This window comes from Bombina bombina, chromosome 1, assembly GCF_027579735.1.
Source record: "Bombina bombina isolate aBomBom1 chromosome 1, aBomBom1.pri, whole genome shotgun sequence".
Classification (NCBI taxonomy): domain Eukaryota; kingdom Metazoa; phylum Chordata; class Amphibia; order Anura; family Bombinatoridae; genus Bombina; species Bombina bombina.
Genome location: NC_069499.1, coordinates 322,482,359 through 322,503,133, shown reverse-complemented (window position 1 = coordinate 322,503,133; position 20,775 = coordinate 322,482,359). Strand labels below are relative to the sequence as shown.

At 36.6% G+C, this 20,775-nt stretch overlaps 1 protein-coding gene across 1 annotated transcript in view; it reads right to left on the bottom strand.

The window, feature by feature from the left end:
• The window catches only part of GYPC (glycophorin C (Gerbich blood group)), a 132,687-nt gene extending 117,078 nt beyond the window's left edge, over positions 1-15,609 (bottom strand). Inside the window, exon 1 of the mRNA XM_053698091.1 lies at positions 15,420-15,609. Coding sequence (XP_053554066.1) covers positions 15,420-15,453 — 34 coding nt within the window. The 5' untranslated portion in view covers positions 15,454-15,609. The remainder of the gene's footprint in view (positions 1-15,419) is intronic.
• Positions 15,610-20,775: the final 5,166 nt, after the last annotated feature.

The window sequence follows — 20,775 nt, the reverse complement described above, 5'->3', positions numbered from 1 at the left end:
CCCGGCATCTAAAACAGGGGAAAAAACCATTTAAAGGATTTCCGTCTAGGCACCTTTGAGTGTCTTTCTTCTTTATGCTTTTCAATTGACTGGGAGCTAGTATGCTCTTCAAATTCTGTGCTTTCCTATATATTATTTTTGGGTTTTCCCCCACTTTTCCCCCTATGATGGGATCAGTTTGTACTAAGTGCCAATGTTTTTTTAAAACTCTTTGGATGTTTAGGTTGTCATGACTGAACTCAGTTATAAAGGGCACATTAATTTCATCTCGATTTTCTTTGATATCTTTTGTTTTATATTCTAAGAGGTCCCTCCTTACTTTCTTATCTACCTCTTGTTTAGCTTCATTGATTACTTCTGGACTATATTCTCTTTCTAAGAATTTCCTTTCTAAGATCTTTATTTGATCCTGATAATCTGTCATTCTTGAGCAATTCCGTTTAATTCTTAAATATTGCCCTTTAGGGACATTGTCTTTCCACTTTTTCATGTGGCAGCTGTTATAATGGATTAGATTATTGGCATCCACCTTTTTAAAATGTGTTTTGGTTATTAATTGGTTTTCTACAATTTTGATATCTAAGTCCAAGAAGGTGATTTGGCTTTTGCTATAGTTACTAGTAAAGGATAGTCCCATTTCATTTTTATTCATATCTGTCAGAATAGTGTTTAGATCAGTTTCACTACCCCCCCATATAAAGAACAGGTCATCTATGTATCTGCTATAGAGCACAAGATCCGCGCCCAGACTATGCCTAGGGAAGAAACCTTCCTCCCAATATCCCATAAAGAGATTGGCATAGCTGGGTGCGAATCTTGTGCCCATAGCTGTTCCCTTCTTTTGAATGTAAAATTTGTCCTCAAATGAGAAATAATTATGGCCTAGGATGAATTTTATTCCATCCTCTATGAATTTCTTTTGTTCCATACATAGTTTGTTGTCCCTATCTAGGGTATTTGAGATTGCCATCAGTCCCAAATCATGACTTATATTGGTGTAAAGCGACGAAACATCGCATGTCACTAATGTGTAGTGTGATTCCCACTTAATTACCTCTAATTTTTTCAAGATGTCAGTGGTATCCTTTAGGTAAGAGGGTAATTTTTTAACATAGCCCTGTAGGTATCCATCTATGTATTTCGAGAGGTTGGAGGTGAGGGAGTTAATACCCGATATTATGGGTCTACCGGGGGGATTATTTAGATTTTTATGAATCTTTGGTAAGAAATATAGAATTGGTATTTTTGGAAATTTTGTAAATAGAAAATCAAATTCTTTTTTATTTATAATTTGTTTTTCTCTTGCATCCTCTAATAATTTGGTTAGTTCACCCAGAAATTTCTTGGTTGGATTTAGTTTTAGTTCCTGATATGTATCCCCTTCATTAAGTAATCTTTGTGCTTCTTCTATATATTTATCTCTGTCCATGATTACAACCCCACCCCCTTTATCTGCCGGTTTAATTACTATGCTGGTATCATTTTGCAATTCTTTAAGAACTGTTCTTTCTTTGTAAGTTAAATTTTTTGGTATCTTATTGTTAGTTTTTATTTTCTTAATATCTTCCTGAACCAATTTTTCGAATAATTCAATATTCCTTCCTTTTTCATTTGTCGGATAAAAAGTGGATTTCGGTTTCATTTTTGAATGAATTACTTGTGGTATTACTATGTTACTATTTGAGGCCATAGGCGATATGGTGGGTGTCTCTTTTGGTTGTTGCCAATTTCTCTCTATTGGATCCCGTAGGAAATATTTTTTCAAGGTTAACTTCCTTACAAACTGGCTCACATGTATGTGTGTGTTGAATTTGTTTAATCTCGTAGAGGGAGCATAGCTAAGGCCTAAGTTTAACACTCTTTCTTCCTCTGTGGTTAAAGTTTTTTTACTAATATTGAAAATGCCACTTTTTTGTTGTATTTTTATTTCACTCTTTTTATTTCCCTGTCTTTTTCTTTTTCCTCCTCTACATCCTCTCTTATTCTTTTTCTCATTCCCACTGGTGGGTCTTTTGAATGTTCTGTTTGTTTTGAAGTGCTGGGTCTTTGTGGGCTCATCTCTAAAAAATAATTCATGTTTTTTTGTTGTTCTTTCTCTTCTAATAGTGTAAATCTATTCGTGGTGTCTATTCTCCATTCTTTTTCAGGTTCTGTTTGTATTCGTGTGTTGTAATTATGTTCTCTATTATTTCTATATTCCCAATCTCTATTACGGTTGTTGTACCCCTGGTATCTTGGTTTATTGTCATTTGGCCAATAACTATATGCTATGTGGCCCCTTGGTTGGTTATGCTCTTCATAATAATCATCCTGTCTTCTATAGTGGAGAGGGGGAAACTGGGAAAATAAACTCCTAAAGGCAGAAGCTGAAATTATATACCTAATGAATACCCTCCAACCTGGAGGCTTGAACTCTGAGATAGACATTTCCCCCTTCTTATAAAAGTCTCTTACAATATGCGAACATTTTCCAGGTTAAATCAGCCACTTATATAGAAAATACTCACATACATTAAATAAGCAATAACATTTCAATTTATCTTGGGCAAAGATAGTACAAGCCCTATATAAATTCATTTTTCTAGTAATTAAAAAGGAATTTTTATCCCCCTAAAATAAATAAATTAATTGAATAAGCCATATTTTTACCCACTAGCAATAACTCTAGTTATGGGATTGATAATTTCTGATTTAATTGTACATCCATTTTTAAATTGTTAATTTATAAATTGTTGAACTTACTATCCTTTGTTGAAAAGGAATATGTATATATCGTTAATTTTTACCCACTAACAATAATTCTAGATATGGGAATGATGATTCTGATTCTTATATTTTCGTTTCGTCCATTTTTAAATTGTTACAAATTTATAAATTGTTGAACTTACTATCCTTTGTTGAAAAGGAATATGTATATATCGTTAATTTTTACCCACTAACAATAATTCTAGATATGGGAATGATGATTCTGATTCTTATATTTTCGTTTCGTCCATTTTTAAATTGTTACAAATGTATAAATTGTTGAACTTACTATCCTTTGTTGAAAAGGAATATGTATATATCGTTAACATTTACCCACTAACAATAATTCTAGATATGGGAATGATGATTCTGATTCTTATATTTTCGTTTCGTCCATTTTTAAATTGTTACAAATTTATAAATTGTTGAACTTACTATCCTTTGTTGAAAAGGAATATATATATATATCATTAATTTTTACCCACTTACAATAATTCTAGATATGGGAATGGTAATTCTGATTCTTATATTTTCGTTTCAGTTTAGGTAATTTTAAGTTTGCACGATCTAAATGTATATTATCTAATAAAGGCACTTTAGAATTGAAATATATAAGTTGAATTGTGTGAATGCTAATAAAGCAGAAATGATAAGTTCTCTTCCTTGTGTATCATGTAACTAAATAACAACACAGAAACAATCATTACCAACTTAAATAAAGTCCACCTTTACATTGGAAGCCACACAGGTGTTGATAGAAATCAAAAGGAAATGAAGGAACCAATCAAAACACATTCATACCTTTAAAAAGCCAGAAGCTAGCAGGATAAGCATTCTTGATAAAGCCCAGAAGGGTGAAACGCGTTGAATGGGACCTGCTACACTCTACTAAACTTCATTTACTACTGTCACAAAGCTGTGTGACCCTGCAACTTTAAACTTTTCTCCTGACCCTGCAAGTTAAAATCTACCTTTGGTAACTTCAGGGAATACGGTGTTACTGCTAAACACTGACCAAAGATTTCTTCAAACCTTAAGAAGTCTGAGGGAACCCAGATGAAAACAATATTTGGGCTATAAGAAGAAAGGAAAACAAAAAAAAGGATAACTACATCACCAGAACGGATCATCACCCCTGACCTCTGAATCAAAGAGAAGGTCAGGTGACTTATCAGAAGCACCAGGAACAAACAGTCTGTGAATCCCTCACAGTGAAGATAATCAGCGGTTGCAACCAGGACAGATTAAGGTACCTCTACACTAATTTGCACTACGTTTTTTAAAACACGCAAACTGAACTTTAAAGACATCAAGGTATTCATCTGTTAAATTAACCATTTCCATTAACCACGATTGCTTTGGCACCTAAATCAGAATATTGGCTGTTTTTTGCCTTTTTAACTATCCCGCACACCTGAGCCAATTATATGTCCAAGGAAAGTAACTGTGTAACTTTATAACTGAATTTGTTACTGAAGAACTGTAAAGCTATTAGGATTGATACATTTGTGCCTTTTAAATATTTAATTCACCATTTATCTTAGAAATTTGTTGCTTGCCATATGTTATCTATAGAATTAATTCCTTTATACCTGAAATTCTAGGATTATATGGTTCTAGTCTGTTTTTATAAGTGTTGTATAAGGGAGACGTCCCTTTATTAATTAGGAAAAGCATTTGCTGTTGTTTTTATGTGTTATAAGAATTTTTAAATAAAATAGATTGTATTAAACATAAATTAGATTGGTATCATCATTTCCTAGCTTTTTTTAGCGCTGCTAAATAAACCCCATTTTTTCTTCTTATCCACCATTTAGTTCTCTTTGAGGGAAGAACTTTTTTAGCAGCAGGAATCCACCTTTAGGCGCTCCTATCACACTACACATATATATCCCATTTCCTCAGTACATGGTTAGAGCATGTTATCCCATTTCCTCAGTACATAGTTAGAGCATGTTATCCCATTTCCTCAGTACATAGAGCATGTTAAGGTGGCATTTCCTTCAGAAAGTTAATGGCATTTGTTAGATACAATCCAAATGCAGCATTTGCAAACAAATGTAAACAGTGATCAACTCCATATGCCCAGTGCAACAACTGAATCCGCTCCATGCCCCCTGGTGAAGTAAAACAGCTTTAAATTAGTTTCGGAGATAAGCTGAGATGTATTCATTGTCTCTAATGGTTAGCTGCTCCCCCCTTGCAATGTTGTGCAAGTAACATTATTTGTGCATTGAGGGGGCCAAGCAAACCATCACAGACAGTTGATGCGTCTAAGCAGAGAGTCACTATAGGCTAGTGGGTGTGTGGGGTGGGTATTTTACAAAAATAATAATAAAATAATAAAATCAATTGTGTGTATATTGTGACTATGGACCATATACAACCCCCCCCCCCCCCGCATATTTATGGATTAAGATGTGTCTGAACATAAACTGTGACATACAAATACAGATTTTGCAAATACAATTTTTATTTGGAAATACTTATTTATTTATTTTTTTAAGAATACACATTTTTAATTACAAAAAAATTTTTTTGCTTTTTTGGAAGTACATTTTCTTTTTTTGAAAATAAAATACACATTTTTCTTTTGGAAGAATAATCGTTTTTTGAAAATACACTTCCAGTATGTATCAAAAATAGATGCTAGTTCCCATTTTGCTAAAGGACTTGTGATATCCCAGCAGTCTTTTGCCTGACAACCTAAGCACATCAGCATCTTAGACAAACTTATCAGACTTGGACGTATGGTCACCATATCTAAGCCACCAAGTGTTTTGTCTGAGAGAATGAGTCTCTAATGAAAAAAAAATAAGACAAGCAAACTCTATGAGAGATACTTTATCTAACATGAGACTAACTTGCTGGTTGGCTAGCTCTTATCATAGATATTAATGTTACCCAATTCTGCACTATGTAACATTAACACAATGGGGCCAATTACCTAAAGGTCTCTGGGTCGGCGAGATTACTTAGGAATGCTCACTAGTCCTTCTCTTTCCCTGGTGGAATTTTATAAAGCCACTTTTTACCCTGAAAACAAGTTGTCTCGCAAAGGAGCATATACCGCCTTTTTGTATGGGAAGGAGATACATACATTCAAAAGTGCACAATTAAAGTTGTAATTTAAAAATCATACAAAATGAATAATTCAACAATTTGCACAAAAATACACAGGAAATGTTTTTTATTTTCAAGCTACATCAAAAATCGTAAAAAAAAAAAATTCACCAAAAATCAAAATTTAGCAAAAATTTTAAATTTGTATGTAAATTACACAGGAATAAATTATATTAAATATGCTCAGCATAATTTGCTATTTAAGTGTACTGGATGTGCAAAAACAATTAAAAATGTGAACTTTTAAGTACAAAATACAAAGCATTATTGTTATTTTCTGTAAAATGGGCTGAACATGGGCATTCCATGGGTATGTATTCTCTCTCAAATCCCAGTTTAATTCTCAAAACATTTCCGCCCTACAAGTCTCACTGTTTTTTCTTGTAAATAAAAAAGGTGGTGAGGTTTCTTTCATGATTCAGATAGAGAATACCATTTTAAACAACTTTCTAATTTACTTCTATTATCTAATTTTCTTCATTCTCTTGATATTCTTTCCTGAAAAGCATATCTAGATAGGCTCAGTAGCTTCTGATTGGTGGCTGCACATAGATGCCTCCTGTGATTGGCTCACCCGTGTGCATTGCTATTTCTTTAGCAAAGGATATCTAAAGAATGAAGCAAATTAGATAATAGAAGTAAATTGGAATGTTGTTTAAAATTGTATTATCTGTCTGAATTATGAAAGAAAAATGTTGGGTTTAATGTCCCTTTAATAACCCAATAGAAAAATATGTATACGAAAATCGAAAGCAGAGTAATGCTATTTATATTGGCTGCAGGTTTTGATTTTTGATTTCAATAGGAGACATCTCGCCACTCGCAGGGACTGCTCCTATTTAAAGATAATTCCACCAGGGCAGCCCCCGCAAGGGTCGGCATGATCTGGCGAGGTTTAGATAATCAGTCCCTATGTAACATTAAAGGACCAGTCAACACAGTAGATTTGCATAATCAACAAATGCAAGATAACAAGACAATGCAATAGCACTTAGTCTGAACTTCAAATGAGTAGTAGATTTTTTTTTCTGACAATTTTAAAAGTTATGTCTTTTTCCACTCCCCCTGTACCATGTGACAGCCAGCAGCCAATCACAAATACATTCACACTCTTGCACATGCTCAGTAGGAGCTGGTGACTCAAAAAGTTTAAATATAAAAAGACTGTGCACATTTTGTTAATGGAAGTAAATTGGAAAGTTGTTTAAAATGGCATGCTCTATATGAATCATGAAATTTTAATTTTGATTGAGTGTCCCTTTAACCTAGAGACGCCTGTAAAACAAATTAAGCATTGTAAAGATGTGACCCCCAAAATTTTACTTACCTTAGCTATTTACTATGCTTAAAAGGGCAATCAGCTCTTTTACAGCCCAAAAAAACCTAATCTTAAAAAAAAAAGGCACCCAAAAAAAAAAAAAAAAAAGCCTAAGACTAAGCCCCAAATAGGTACTCACCGTTCCTGAAGTCCGTCGGAGAAGGTTTTCTTCCAGGCGGCTCCATCATCTTTTATCTTCATCCGGAGCGAAGGTGGCGCAGAGCGGAGGTGTGGAGCTGGCTTCCCCGATGCACGGATCCTCAATGGCGGTCCTCAGCGGCGTGGAGTTTCCTCTTCATGCAATCGTCCGCCGCACACTGAAGATTAAATGCAAGGTACCCCATTTTTATTGGGGTACCTTGCATTCCTATTGGCTGAAATTTTGAAATTAGCCAATAGGATAAGAGCTACTGAAATCTTATTGGCTGATTTGAACAGCCAATAGGATTTCAGTAGCTCTAATCCTATTGGCTGATTTCAAACTTTTTGCCAATAGCAATGCAAGGTACCCCAATTTGAATGTGGTACCTTCCATTTAAGTTTTAGTGTACGACAGAGATCGGATGATGAGGAGCCTCCACGCCACTGAGGATGGCCGCAACTGAAGACCGGCGCTGGGGACCGCTGCTCCATATCCGTGCATCAGGGAAGATCGATCCGCACCACCTTCGCTCCGGATGAAGATAGAAGATGGAGCCGCCTGGAAGAAGACCTTCACCGCCGGACTTCAGGAACAGTAAGTATCTATTTGGGGCTTAGCTTTAGGCTTTTTTTTTTTTTTAGATTAGGGTTTTTTGGTCTGTAAAAAAGAGCTGAATTGCCCTTTAGGGGCAATGGGTAGCTTAGGTTTTTTTAGACTGTTTTTTTTTATTTTGAGGGGTTGGTTGGGTGGTGGGTTTTACTGTTAGGGGGTAATTGGTATTTTTTTTAGGTAAAAGAGCTGTTTAACATAGGGCAATGCCCTGCAAAAGCCCTTTTAAGGGCTATTGGTAGTTTAGTATTAGATTAGGGGGTGTTTATTTTAGGGGGAATTTTTATTTTTGTTGGGGTATTAGTTTAGTTTTATTGTTTTTATTTTGGATAGCTTTGTTTATTTTTTGCTGTAATTTTACATATTTTTTTTGTAATATTAGCTTTTGTATTTTTTTTTAATAAACTGCCCTCTGGGCAGGCTTATCGCCTAGTAAATTTATAAAAACGAAACACACTTATTTTTTCAATATAACATTAAAAAATATATGTAGAAATGTTTTTTAGGCTCATCTTTGCTTTGTCATTATATCTAGTATTTATTTCCTATTTGATATCCCTTTAAAGAATTCTCATTTATAAAAGGTAAAATTAAATCAGATGGGCAGAAGCAAATACAAGATGGGCACTAGATATCCACTACAGAAGTAGGGCAGATCTAATAGTGCACATACATTTCTCCTTGACTCAGCAGTGAAACAGCCTTTCTAATCACAAACTAATGTTTTTCTGCTTCTGTACTTTGTTATCTTACAAGGTCTGAAAGCACAATGATGCATTAAACAGACCAAGACTGGTAGGCAGCTTGGAGACCTGAAAACCAAAAACACTTTGCCATCTATGCAGCCATAGTTTTCCAATACAGATTACAATAATGCCCACTAGCAGATAACAGTGTTCGGTTATTGTCTTTCCTCATCTCTTACATCCTCAGGATGAGTGACATTGTTTGTATGGGAGCTATTGCCCTACGCTTGTTCTGCTTGACCTGTACAGATGTTTTAGCTGTAAACATTTCTTTCTTTAAATCAGTGAATTTGTAGGAAGGGTTCATTCAGTCTCAGACAGGATACAGGAATATCCTGTTTGCATTAGCGAGAAGATTAACTGTTTAGGCCATTAATGGACAGATGGGGAGCTAATTGAGTGTGATCAGACTGGCTTCCTAACATAATACAGATCAGAGATGTAGGCAGCCGTAGCCCTTGGGCTGTGTTTAAGGGAGTGCGGGGAGGGTAGAGCAGAAGGTTCCTGGTATAGTTTTGAATCAATCATTCTGTATTCAATGAGATAAACAAATATATGCCACCCCTGCATATACTTTACGCATCAGTACAGTGGGTTTGTTAACAGTAAAATAAATAATGCCTTTTACTTAAAGAGACATGAAACCCAAAATGTTTCCTTTATGATTCAGATAGAGCATGCAATTTTAAAAATGTTCTAATTTACTTATATTATCACATTTTATTTGGTCTCTTGGTATCTTTTGTTGAAAAGCAGGACAGTAAGCTCAGGAACATGCACGTGTCTGGAGCACTAGACGACAATAGTTTTGTATTCATTTTATCCATTTGCAAGAGCACTAGAGATGGCTGCACTAGTTCCTGCCATGTGGTGCCCCAGAAACCTACCTAGGTTTCTCTTAGACAAAGAATAAAAGGAGAACAAAGCAAATGTGAAAGCAGAAGTAAATAGGAAGCTTTTTGTAAAATGGTATGCTCTGTCTAAAACATCTGGGTTTCATATCCCTTTAACATATTTATTTAGCACTTAAAGGGACATGACACCCACATTTTTTCTTTCATGATTTAGAAAGAGAATGCATTTTTAAACATCTTTCTAATTTACTTCTATTATCTAATTTGTTTTATTCTCTTGATATTCTTTGCTGAAAAGCATATCTATATATGCTCAGTAGCTGCTGATTGGTTGCTGCACATAGAAGCCTTGTGTGATTGGCTCACCCATGTGCATTGCTTTTTTTTTCAACTAAGGATATCTAAAAAATGAAGCAAAATAAATAATAGAAGTAAATTGTAATGTGGTTTAAATTTGTATGTTCGTTCTGAATCATGAAAGAAAGATTTTGGGTTTAGTGGCCCTTTAATGGCTATTACATTTAAGCCATTAAAAATACATTATAAAGAAAAGTCATTGTAAAAAATGAAATCCCTCATTGTGTTACCTACAATGACTATATAGATTAGACAGCAATGTCACATTTTACTTTTTCTAGTCCTGGACCAGACATTTCTACAGGAACAGTATTTGTTTATACTGTTACAAAGCATTTGCACGTGCATTTAACGGGGGGGGGGACACAAAATTCACTAATAGATCATAGAAACTGGGCTGGTAGTATAGCATTAAACTGTACACATCACTTTCATGCCTTTTAACAAAGCGTTACGGCTAACACACCTTTTAGGGGTCTATTTATTATAGTGCGGACGGACATGATACAATGTAGCCTATCATGTCCGCCACACATCGATAAATGCAGACAGCATACGCTGTCTGCATTTATCATTGCACCACCAGTTCTTGTGAACTGCTGGTGCAATGCCGCCCCCTGCAGATTTGCGCCGAATCGGCCGCTAGCAGGGGGTGTCAATCAACTTGATCGTATTCGATCAGGTTAATTTCTGTCCGCCGCCTCAGAGCAGGCGGACAGGTTATGGAGCAGTGGTCTTTAGTGCTGCTTCATAACTTATGTTTCCGGCGAAACACGGGGCATCAAGCTTGATAAATTGACCCCTTAGTCTTCGTTTTGTTTCACATGCAATTAATCACATAAAAGTTCATCCAAGAATTATGCTTATACATGTAAGAAAAACTAAAAACAATGATAACTGCTACTTAATTAATAATTGCGTCATTCTGAAAACACTTCTTAAATGTTTCTGACTGTAAAAAAAAATAATAAAGGAATATAAATACATAGATTATAAAGGTTGCATATTTTTGCCAACCATTTTTGTTAATGCTACATACAGTAGATTTTAGTTAATGTAAAACTTTTGCCAATTTTTTCCACTTTCCATTGTGAATTCAGGGCTCCTCTAAGTGATAACGGGAAATTGATATCTTGATGTACAAACTATAGGAACAGCCAAACCTCTTTTTGCTTCAACTCATTATTGTGAAACTCAGACTATCCTGAACAGATTTACTTTTGAGTTTCACATTAAAAATGTTTTAAATGATTATGTCTGAGAGCTTAAAGAGGCATGAAACTCATTTGTTTTTCTTCTTTCATGATTCAGAAAGAGCTGTAGTTCTATTATAAATATTGCTTCATTCTTTTGGCATATTTTGTTGAAGGAGCAGCAATACACGACTGGGAGCTAGCTGAACACATTGGGTGAGCCAGTAACAAGAGATATATGTGCAGCCCCCAATCAGCAGGTAGCTCCAGTAGTGCATTGCTTCTCCTACCTAGGTATTCTTTTCAACAAAGGATAACAAAAAAAATCAGCAAATTTGATCATAGAAATAAAATGTCTCTTAAAATTGCTTGTACTATCTGATCCATGAAATCTTAAATTTAATTTTGACTATGTGTTTAACTGCTGAAAAGTCATAAGCATTGTAGTAAAGCACAGCGGCGTAAGCCAATCATCAGCCGCCATTGCGCACAATCATCCGCCACCTCTAGCTCAGGGGTTGCAGTGCCCTATAAAGTGGAACTGAAATCTTTGTGGAAGTTGTTATCTTTTTCATGCTACACAATAAGAACAAGAGATTTTGTTACTAACATAGCAGAGCACTAAACATTTCCATTCTCCCAATCTTTGCCGTAAGTATTTGACAAATTGTACAAGTCATCTTTTTTATAGCTGCTTCTTCCTGCGTTCCACTGTATTCCTAAGAAAGCTCTGCATTATTACCTTGAGACATACACTTTTATTTCTTCAAATAGCAAAAGTGCACAATAATCAGTGGCACAAGAGGAGTGGATGCTATTAGACAGGTGAAGTTAACATAGAAGCCCCTATTGATTACAGGGACAGTCTACTCAAAATTAAACATCTTTCCAATTTACTTTTATCATCAAATTTGCTTTGTTCTCTTGGTTTTCTTCATTGAAAGCTAAACCTAGATAGGCTCATATGCTAATTTCTAAGACCCTGATGGCTGCCTCTTATCTCAGGGCATTTTGACATTTTTTTACAGCTAGACAGGGCTAGTTCATGTGTGACATTTCGATAACATTGTACTCCCTCCTGTGGAGTTACCTAGGAGTCAGCACTGATTGGCTAAAAAGCAAGTCTGTCAAAAGAACTGAGATAAGGGGGCAGTCTGCAGAGGCTTCGATACAAGGTAATCACAAAGGTAAAAAGTGTTTTAATATAACCGTGTTGGGTATGCAAAACTGGGAAATGGGTAATAAAGGTATTATCTATCTTTTTAAACAATAGGAATTCTGGAGTAGACTGTCCCTTTAAAGTGAATGTAAATTTTCTCTACTTTGAACGTTTATCTTATTTGCTTTTTGGTGTACAATTCAAACCGCCACTTTTTTTTTTTTTTTTAAATGTAAAATAAATATTTTACTTTTATTACCAATTTGGTCCGTTTTATGGACCAGCTCCTCCCATCCACAACTTCCTGATTTTGTTCCATGTTACATATACAGCGGTCCCACCCGCTGTTTACGTAGAGGAAATGCGCGCTCCCGGCTATCGGCACATCTGCGCATGCGTTACACGCCAATGTAATTGTATAGTAACATAGTATTCAATGAATGAAAACATTCATTGAATACTATCGTTGAAGACAGTACAGCAGCGATCGAGCCAGCCCCTGTATGATCGCTACATACCTTGCGATCCAAAATTGGGGAATAAATTACTAAGACCCAAAATCGTTGAAGAGCGCATGCGCAAAATGTGAACGCATGTCTGAGATCAGTATTAGAACAGCGCTCTAATGCAAGCACATTACGGACGCATGACGTAGAGAAAAAGTTTTGGTCCCCTCGTGGTGGATTCACTGATTGGTTGACAAGATCGAGCCTACTATGTCAATCAATCATCAAAGATGGAGGGCGGAGGATTAAAAGTATGATCACAGCTATCTAAATACAAAATACTCGGTAAATACAAATTTATTACAAAAATCATCAATTAAAGTATACCTATTTTCAAATACATTTTAATGCTGTGTTTAGCAGCCAGAATGACTTTACATTCACTTTAAGTCATTTTAGTTTTTTGTTTACATCTAAAAAAGTGTGTATACCTAATTTAAAAGTCCTGTGTTCCTCTTTTTCAAAATACCGAAGGTATTACTGCCCCTGACATATATCCCCCCCCCCCCCCAAGTGCACTGACCATGCAAAACCTAATTGCATTAACTAAATGATGACAATGGGGTAGATTCACTTAATCAAAATACTATTTACTCTGCAATATGCACATAACTGCATTTTACCATTCTGTGGCACTTAATGTATCTCTAAGAAGCAAGTCTCAATGAAATGTGGTAAGAAAACTAGGCAATAAAATGTATATAAAGCTTGTACTGGATAGTATGTAAAATTCAAATATTATTAACAGCTGCCTTTTTAAAATAAAAAGCTCTAATGAATTATATTTTAACAAAAAAAGATAACTGCCTTAAATATATTCACCCTGATGCCCAGTTTTTAATATATAGTCGTTAAGGTGTCATTATAGTAGTAAAATGACATGTCCTAATTCATTAGAGAATGTGACTTTGCAGTAGGCAAGCTACAACTCTATATGTATCTAACCTCCTCAAAGCAATGCACCCTGGGATCTAGCTGTTGATTGGTGGCTACACAAATATGCCTCTTAACATTGGGTCTCCAGAATTGTTTAGCCAGCTCCCAGTAATGCACTGCTGCCCTAGAGCTGCCTTTATGTGTTTAACCTTTTTCAGGGGTTAAACACAGTGATATGCAAATAACAATACAATAATATAATACTCTAACACATTAGAGCATTTTCTTTTTTTTTAACCTGTTTGTCCCTTTAACATAACCAAAATGTATAAAATGAAGCAAAAGTTAACAGACATATTAAGTAAAAACAGTAAAGTAGTGCCCTGTACAGAAAAAAAAGTGAGCAATAAATGTAGTTTGCATCTCTTTTCTACACCAGCGCTGTGATCATGACCTAGGCAGATACACACACCCCTTAAATCCTGTATCTTAAAAGCGCTCAATTCAATTGAATAACAGAGTTTGAAAAAGAAAGTCAATTCTTATAAAACTAATAGCACCTTTAAATGGTAATAGACTGACAAAATCATTTGAGTTACCTAATTATTATTTTAAAACTACTAATATATCCCTTTAAACTTGTTAATGTGTGCACATTTTCCAGCATCTGTCTCATGTTACACAGCGCCTGATACCTCCCCAGCCAGATAACACCAGCAGTTTCCAGCAATAGTTATTTTGGAATGTTGCTAGTATCGGACCAAAATAACATCTCTTCCAGCTGTTCCACCATCTCTATGTAAACTCCAGCTTTTCTTACATACAGTATATTCCCAGTATTTACTCCTTGTGCATCAAAAGAACTAATTCACAATAACTTATAATTATTTATAAAAGAGTGAAAATGTTTTCCATGCCCTGTACCAGAAATGTCTTGCCATCGATGATTCCATCTCAGATGTTTAATAATGATGGCAGTAAATCACTATTAGTATGTTTTATGTTACACTCTTTGTAATTCTCCTCATATGGTGATAATTCAACCTATCTGGCAATGAGAGTGTGTGCTTTACAGTTGCAAAACACAGGGGATGTAAGATGTTAAAAGGAACCAAACTCTGGATAAATATATAAAAGAAAATTATATATGTTCTGTTAACAAAACTCTTTCAAATAAATGATTTAACTCTCCAGTTTACTGAAGTTTTTTTTTAAATAAGGGTTCCAGGGAGGGGTAATCACATATTGTACTTGGCAGCTCATCAGAACAGAAGATACAGGTAAATCAGTACAGAAGACACATAGTAAATTCATTAAAAGTAATAGAGGCTTTGCAGGCCTCTCTGACACTTAGGTGGTACATTCTTGCCAAGAAAGCATTAAAACATATTGTACGTAATAAGAGTTCATGAACTGAAGATGGAGTTTTTCGTGCATTATTACATTGCACAGTTTTTTACAATAACCAATAAGGGAAACATCCTTTCTGCAGACCAGATACAAACAAATTCAGTGTGTGTGTGGGGCACACACAAGTTTCGAATAGACTGGCTATGTATTAAATACATTTAGGCCTTTATGTAATACCTACTGTATAAATGACATATAAGTTAGACCGTTTTTGTCAAGTCCTGCTGTCAACATATATTTTCTTTTCAAAGAACACTGTATATGTCTAAAGATTTCAGCTGGGGACAACAATCTGCCAAATTGCTTATCGTGTGATGAAAGGGTTAATAAGCTGAACTCAAAGGGTTAAAGTAAATGAGACAATACAAAGTCCATACTCACGTGGAGGCGTGATGCCCTCACTGGAGGTTGCCATGCTAAAATTTCTTCAGGCACTTTCCTAAAAGAGGCTTTTGACTGAGGAAGCCACAGCAAATTTAACAGCTTGAAAAACACAGAGGATCTTGTTCCAAACAGTCCTGGCTGCCTTCTGACCCTCTCCAAACTGGAGAGGAAACTACACATGTGTCACTCTGAGTTGCAGTTCATAGCAGCAGGGGAGGGGCAAAACTTTACAGATAACAGGAACTGTTTCAAATACTGTTATTTTAGTGCTGCCCACGCATTGAAAAACTCATGTAGATACTTTTAAAACGTGGTTTATTTGTTTTACAAGGCAGGCTATATATTGTAAATATTGTTTGCAATATATAATATACTAATATAGCGCTTAGTACAGCATGTAAACATATGGTATTGTCACCAATGTTTAAAGTAGGGGAGGAAATACGGTGCTCTTATATCTGACTGACCTTGAACTAAACGGTTTTACAGACAGCAAAGATGAGTTTAATATATGTGTTTTTATTTTCATGTAAATAGGCAGTACTCGTTTTTAAATCTTGTATATGGAAAGCTTACACATTTACAAAAGTTTGAATCTAAGGAGAAAATAACAGGGAGTGTATAAAAATCATGTGAAACAGTCTTATGGCTGTACTGATCACTGCATTTCAGGGACAACTTCTGAATTGGTGCATTCAGTAAAAGAACGTCCATTGTCAAGAAGAAAAGCTCTGTAATACATTTTAAACATTCTGTTTTAGATAGGACTGTTAAATTTTGTGTATACTTTCCTTTTAATGATTTTTTTAGCCATGTCACAACTCACACAAACCATCAGTAAACTAGGAGGAACAGACTGATAAAGAGTAGACCTGGGGTGGGAACATGCTGAGATGCAGATTACTTAGCTGTGTGCAGATAATATTTTGGGGAAACCTCAGCTCAAACAGTTGCTTTTTTAAGTGACCTAATCCTCCCAAGAGAAATGAATAACACTTAGGGATATCCAGAAAGCAGCTGTTGCCAAGCTTAACCATTTCATTACCAAAAAAATATCCAAAAAACAACTTAAAAAGAATGAGGATATGACCAAGACATTGTAGCAAATATATATATATATATATATATATATATATATATATATATATATATATATATACATATCCATCAGCCCTCCATGTATATTTAGTTGGTAAGCTAGCAAATGTGCATCTCTGTGCCTGCTTGGTTTACATCATTAAGGGACACTCAAGTCAAAATTAAACTTTCATGATTCAGATAGAGCTTGCAATTTTAAACATCTTTTCAATTTACTTCCATTAACAACATGTGCACAGCCTTTTTATATTTACAGTTTTTGAGTCAACAGCACTGATCATGTGCAACACTTCGCAGAATATACGTATATGCATTTGTGACTGGCTGATGGCCGTCACATGATACAGGAGTGGAACTAGTCATAACTGAAATTTGTCTGAAAAAAATCTACTACTTATTTGAAGATCAGACTAAGTGCTATTGTATTGTCTTTTTTCATGCATTTGCTGAATATGTAAATCTACTGTATTAACCGGTCCTTTAAATTACTTTATATAGTAATATATTCACAACTATCCCTCTTTAAAGGGAGTTTTTTTTCTCATATGCATTGTACTATAACAACATTGCAAAAGCTACACAGTATGCTGCATAGTAAAATATAGCATATGCATGAGTAAACATTTAACTACATCCCATGTTGTTACCACTTTTATGCAGTCCAGGGATATACCCCTTGTATAGCTACTTCAGCATGCTTATCTTTGTTGCAGCCATTTAGAGACCAAGATAAACACATTTCAGCTTTGATAAAGAAGTCACTATGCAGAATGTTTTTGGGTCAGCGTTCTGAATCAAGCAGCAGGACGTGGGAAGTGTTAAATTATAAGGAAATGTTATAAATTCTAAATATGTATATTGCTATGCTTTTTACTATAAATAATTAGATATTTTGTAATGAAGTAAATGGCACTTTAACTGTGGCATTGAGTTTACAATCAATTTAACAATGATATTAACATATTAATATCAATGGTTGGATTTAATATTTAGATATACACTGCAAAACATGGTTAAATGATAAAGCCTTCTGGGTGCTGCGCTTTCCAAATAGGTTCAGTACTATAAAGAAACAAACAAACAGCTGTTGGAAGTGCAACAGGGGAATAGTATTATTGAACCTTTAGAGTTGAAATGGGCAGTCACTGAAGATGGAAGATGCTTAGGAGCTAAAAGCATGCATTACAGTATATTTAAAGATTTGTTTATGAAATAACAGAATTTATGCTTACCTGATAAATTTCTTTCTCTTATGGTGTGTCCGGTCCACGGCTTCATCCTTACTTGTGGGATATTCTCAATCCCTACAGGAAGTGGCAAAGAGAGCACACAGCAGAGCTGTCCATATAGCTCCCCTCAGGCTCCGCCCCCCCAGTCATTCAACCGACGGTTAGGAGTAAAAGGAGAACCATAGGGTGCAGTGGTGACTGTAGTTTACAAAAATAATTTTAGACCTGACTAAATCGCCAGGGTGGGCCGTGGACCGGACACACCGTAAGAGAAAGAAATTTATCAGGTAAGCATAAATTCTGTTTTCTCTTACATTGGTGTGTCCGGTCCACGGCTTCATCCTTACTTGTGGGAACCAATACCAAAGCTTTAGGACACGGATGAAGGGAGAGAAACAGTCAGGTAACCTAAACGGAAGGCACCACTGCTTGTAATACCTTTCTCCCAAAAATAGCCTCCGAAGAAGCAAAAGTATCGAATTTGTAAAATTTGGCAAATGTATGCAGTGAAGACCAAGTCGCTGCCTTACAAATCTGTTCAACAGAAGCCTCGTTCTTGAAAGCCCATGTGGAAGCCACAGTGGAGTGAGCGGTAATTCGTTCAGGAGGCTGCCGTCTGGCAGTCTCATAAGCCAATCGGATGATGCTTTTCAGCCAGAAGGAAAGAGAGGTAGCAGTTGCTTTCTGACCTCTCCTCTTACCAGAATAAACGACAAACAAGGATGATGTTTGTCTGAAATATTTTGTTGCTTCTAAATAGAATTTTAAAGCACGAACCACATCTAGATTGTGTAACTGACGTTCCTTTTTAGAAACTGGATTAGGACACAGAGAAGGAACAACTATTTCCTGGTTAATATTCTTATTGGAAACTACCTTTGGAAGAAAACCAGGCTTGGTACGCAAAACAACCTTATCTGTATGGAACACCAGATAGGGTGAGGTACACTGCAAAGCAGACAATTCAGAAACTCTTCGAGCAGAAGAAATAGCAACCAAAAACAAAACTTTCCAAGATAGTAACTTAATATCTACGGAATGTAGAGGTTCAAACGGAACCCCTTGAAGAACTGGAAGAACTAAATTTAGACTCCATGGAGGAGCCACAGGTCTGTAAACAGGTTTGATCCTAACTAAGGCCTGTACAAACGCCTGCACATCTGGCACAGCTGCCAGACACTTATGTAACAGAATAGACAGAGCAGATATCTGTCCTTTCAACGAACTAGCTGACAATCCTTTCTCCAATCCTTCTTGGAGGAAAGATAACAACCTTGGAATCCTAATCTTACTCCACGAGTAACCCTTGGATTCGCACCAACAAAGATATTTTCGCCATATCTTATGATAAATTTTCCTAGTAACAGGCTTTCTAGCCTGGATCAGAGTATCTATAACTGATTCTGAGAACCCACGCTTAGCTAGAATTAAGCGTTCAATCTCCAAGCAGTCAGTTGCAGAGAAACTAGGTTTGGATGTTTGAATGGACCTTGGATTAGAAGGTTCTGCCTCAAAGGTAGCTTCCATGGTGGAGCCGATGACATATCCACCAAGTCTGCATACCAAGTCCTGCGTGGCCACGCAGGAGCTATCAGAATTACCGAAGCCTTCTCCTGTTTGATTCCGGCTACTAGCCGAGGGAGAAGAGGAAAATGGTGGAAAGACATAAGCCAGATTGAATGACCAAGGCGTTACTAGAGCATCTATCAATATCGCCTTGGGATCCCTGGACCCGTAAAGGGGAACTTTTGAGTTCTGGCGGGACGCCATCAGGTCCAGTTCTATGTTGTCCAACTGAAATCTGATGAATTTGGCCTCCGCCAGCTGAGGCCAGGCCTGGAGCGCATTGAATATCGCTCTCAATACTAAAATGTTTATCGGGAGAAGAGATTCCTCCCGAGACCATAGACCCTGAGCTTTCAGGGAGTTCCAGACCGCACCCCAGCCTAAGAGACTGGCGTCGGTCGTGATAATGATCCACTCCGGTCTGCGGAAACTCATTCCCTGAGACAGGTGATCCTGAGACAACCACCAGAGGAGCGATTCTCTGGTTATCTGGTCCATTTGTATCTGAGGAGACAAATCTGCATAATCCCCATTCCACTGTTTGAGCATGCACAGTTGCAGTGGTCTCAAATGAATTCTGGCAAAGGGGACTGTGTCCATTGCCCCAACCATTAGACCGATTACCTCCATGCACCGAGCCACAGAAGGCTGAGGATTGGCATGAAGAACTCGACAGGAATTCGAAAGTTTTAACTTCCTGACCTCTGTCAGAAAGATTTTCATTTCTATTGAGTCTATTATTGTTCCCAGGAAGGGAACCCTTGTGACTGGGGACAGAGAACTTTTTTCTACGTTCACCTTCCACCCGTGAGATCTTAGAAAGGCCAACACAATGCCTATATGCGCCTTTGCTCTGTGAAAAGACGACGCTTGTATTAAGATATCGTCTAGGTAAGGTGCTACTGCAATGCCCCGCGGTCTTAGAACCGCTAGAAGGGACCCTAGCACCTTCGTGAAAATTCTTGGAGCGGTGGCCAACCCGAAGGGAAGAGCCACCAACTGATAATGCTTGTCCATGAAGGCGAACCTTAGGAACTGATGGTGATCCTTGTGGATAGGAATATGCAGGTACGCATCCTTTAAATCCACGGTAGTCATATATTGACCATCCTGGATCATCGGTAAGATTGTCCGGATAGTTTCCATCTTGAATGATGCAACTCTGAGAATTTTGTTTAGGATTTTTAAGTCCAGAATTTTTGGGAACTACAAACAGGTTTGAGTAAAAACCCCGTCCTCGTTCTGCAGTTGGGACTGGGTGTATTACTCCCATCTTTAAAAGATCTTTTATGCAAAGTAAGAATGCCTGTCTCTTTGTCTGGTCTAAAGACAAGCGAGACATGTGGAACCCTCCCCTTGGAGGAAGGTCCTTGAATTCCAGAAGGTACCCCTGAGAGACAATCTCTAACACCCAGGGATCCAGAACATCTCTTGCCCAGGCCTGAGCAAAGAGAGAAAGT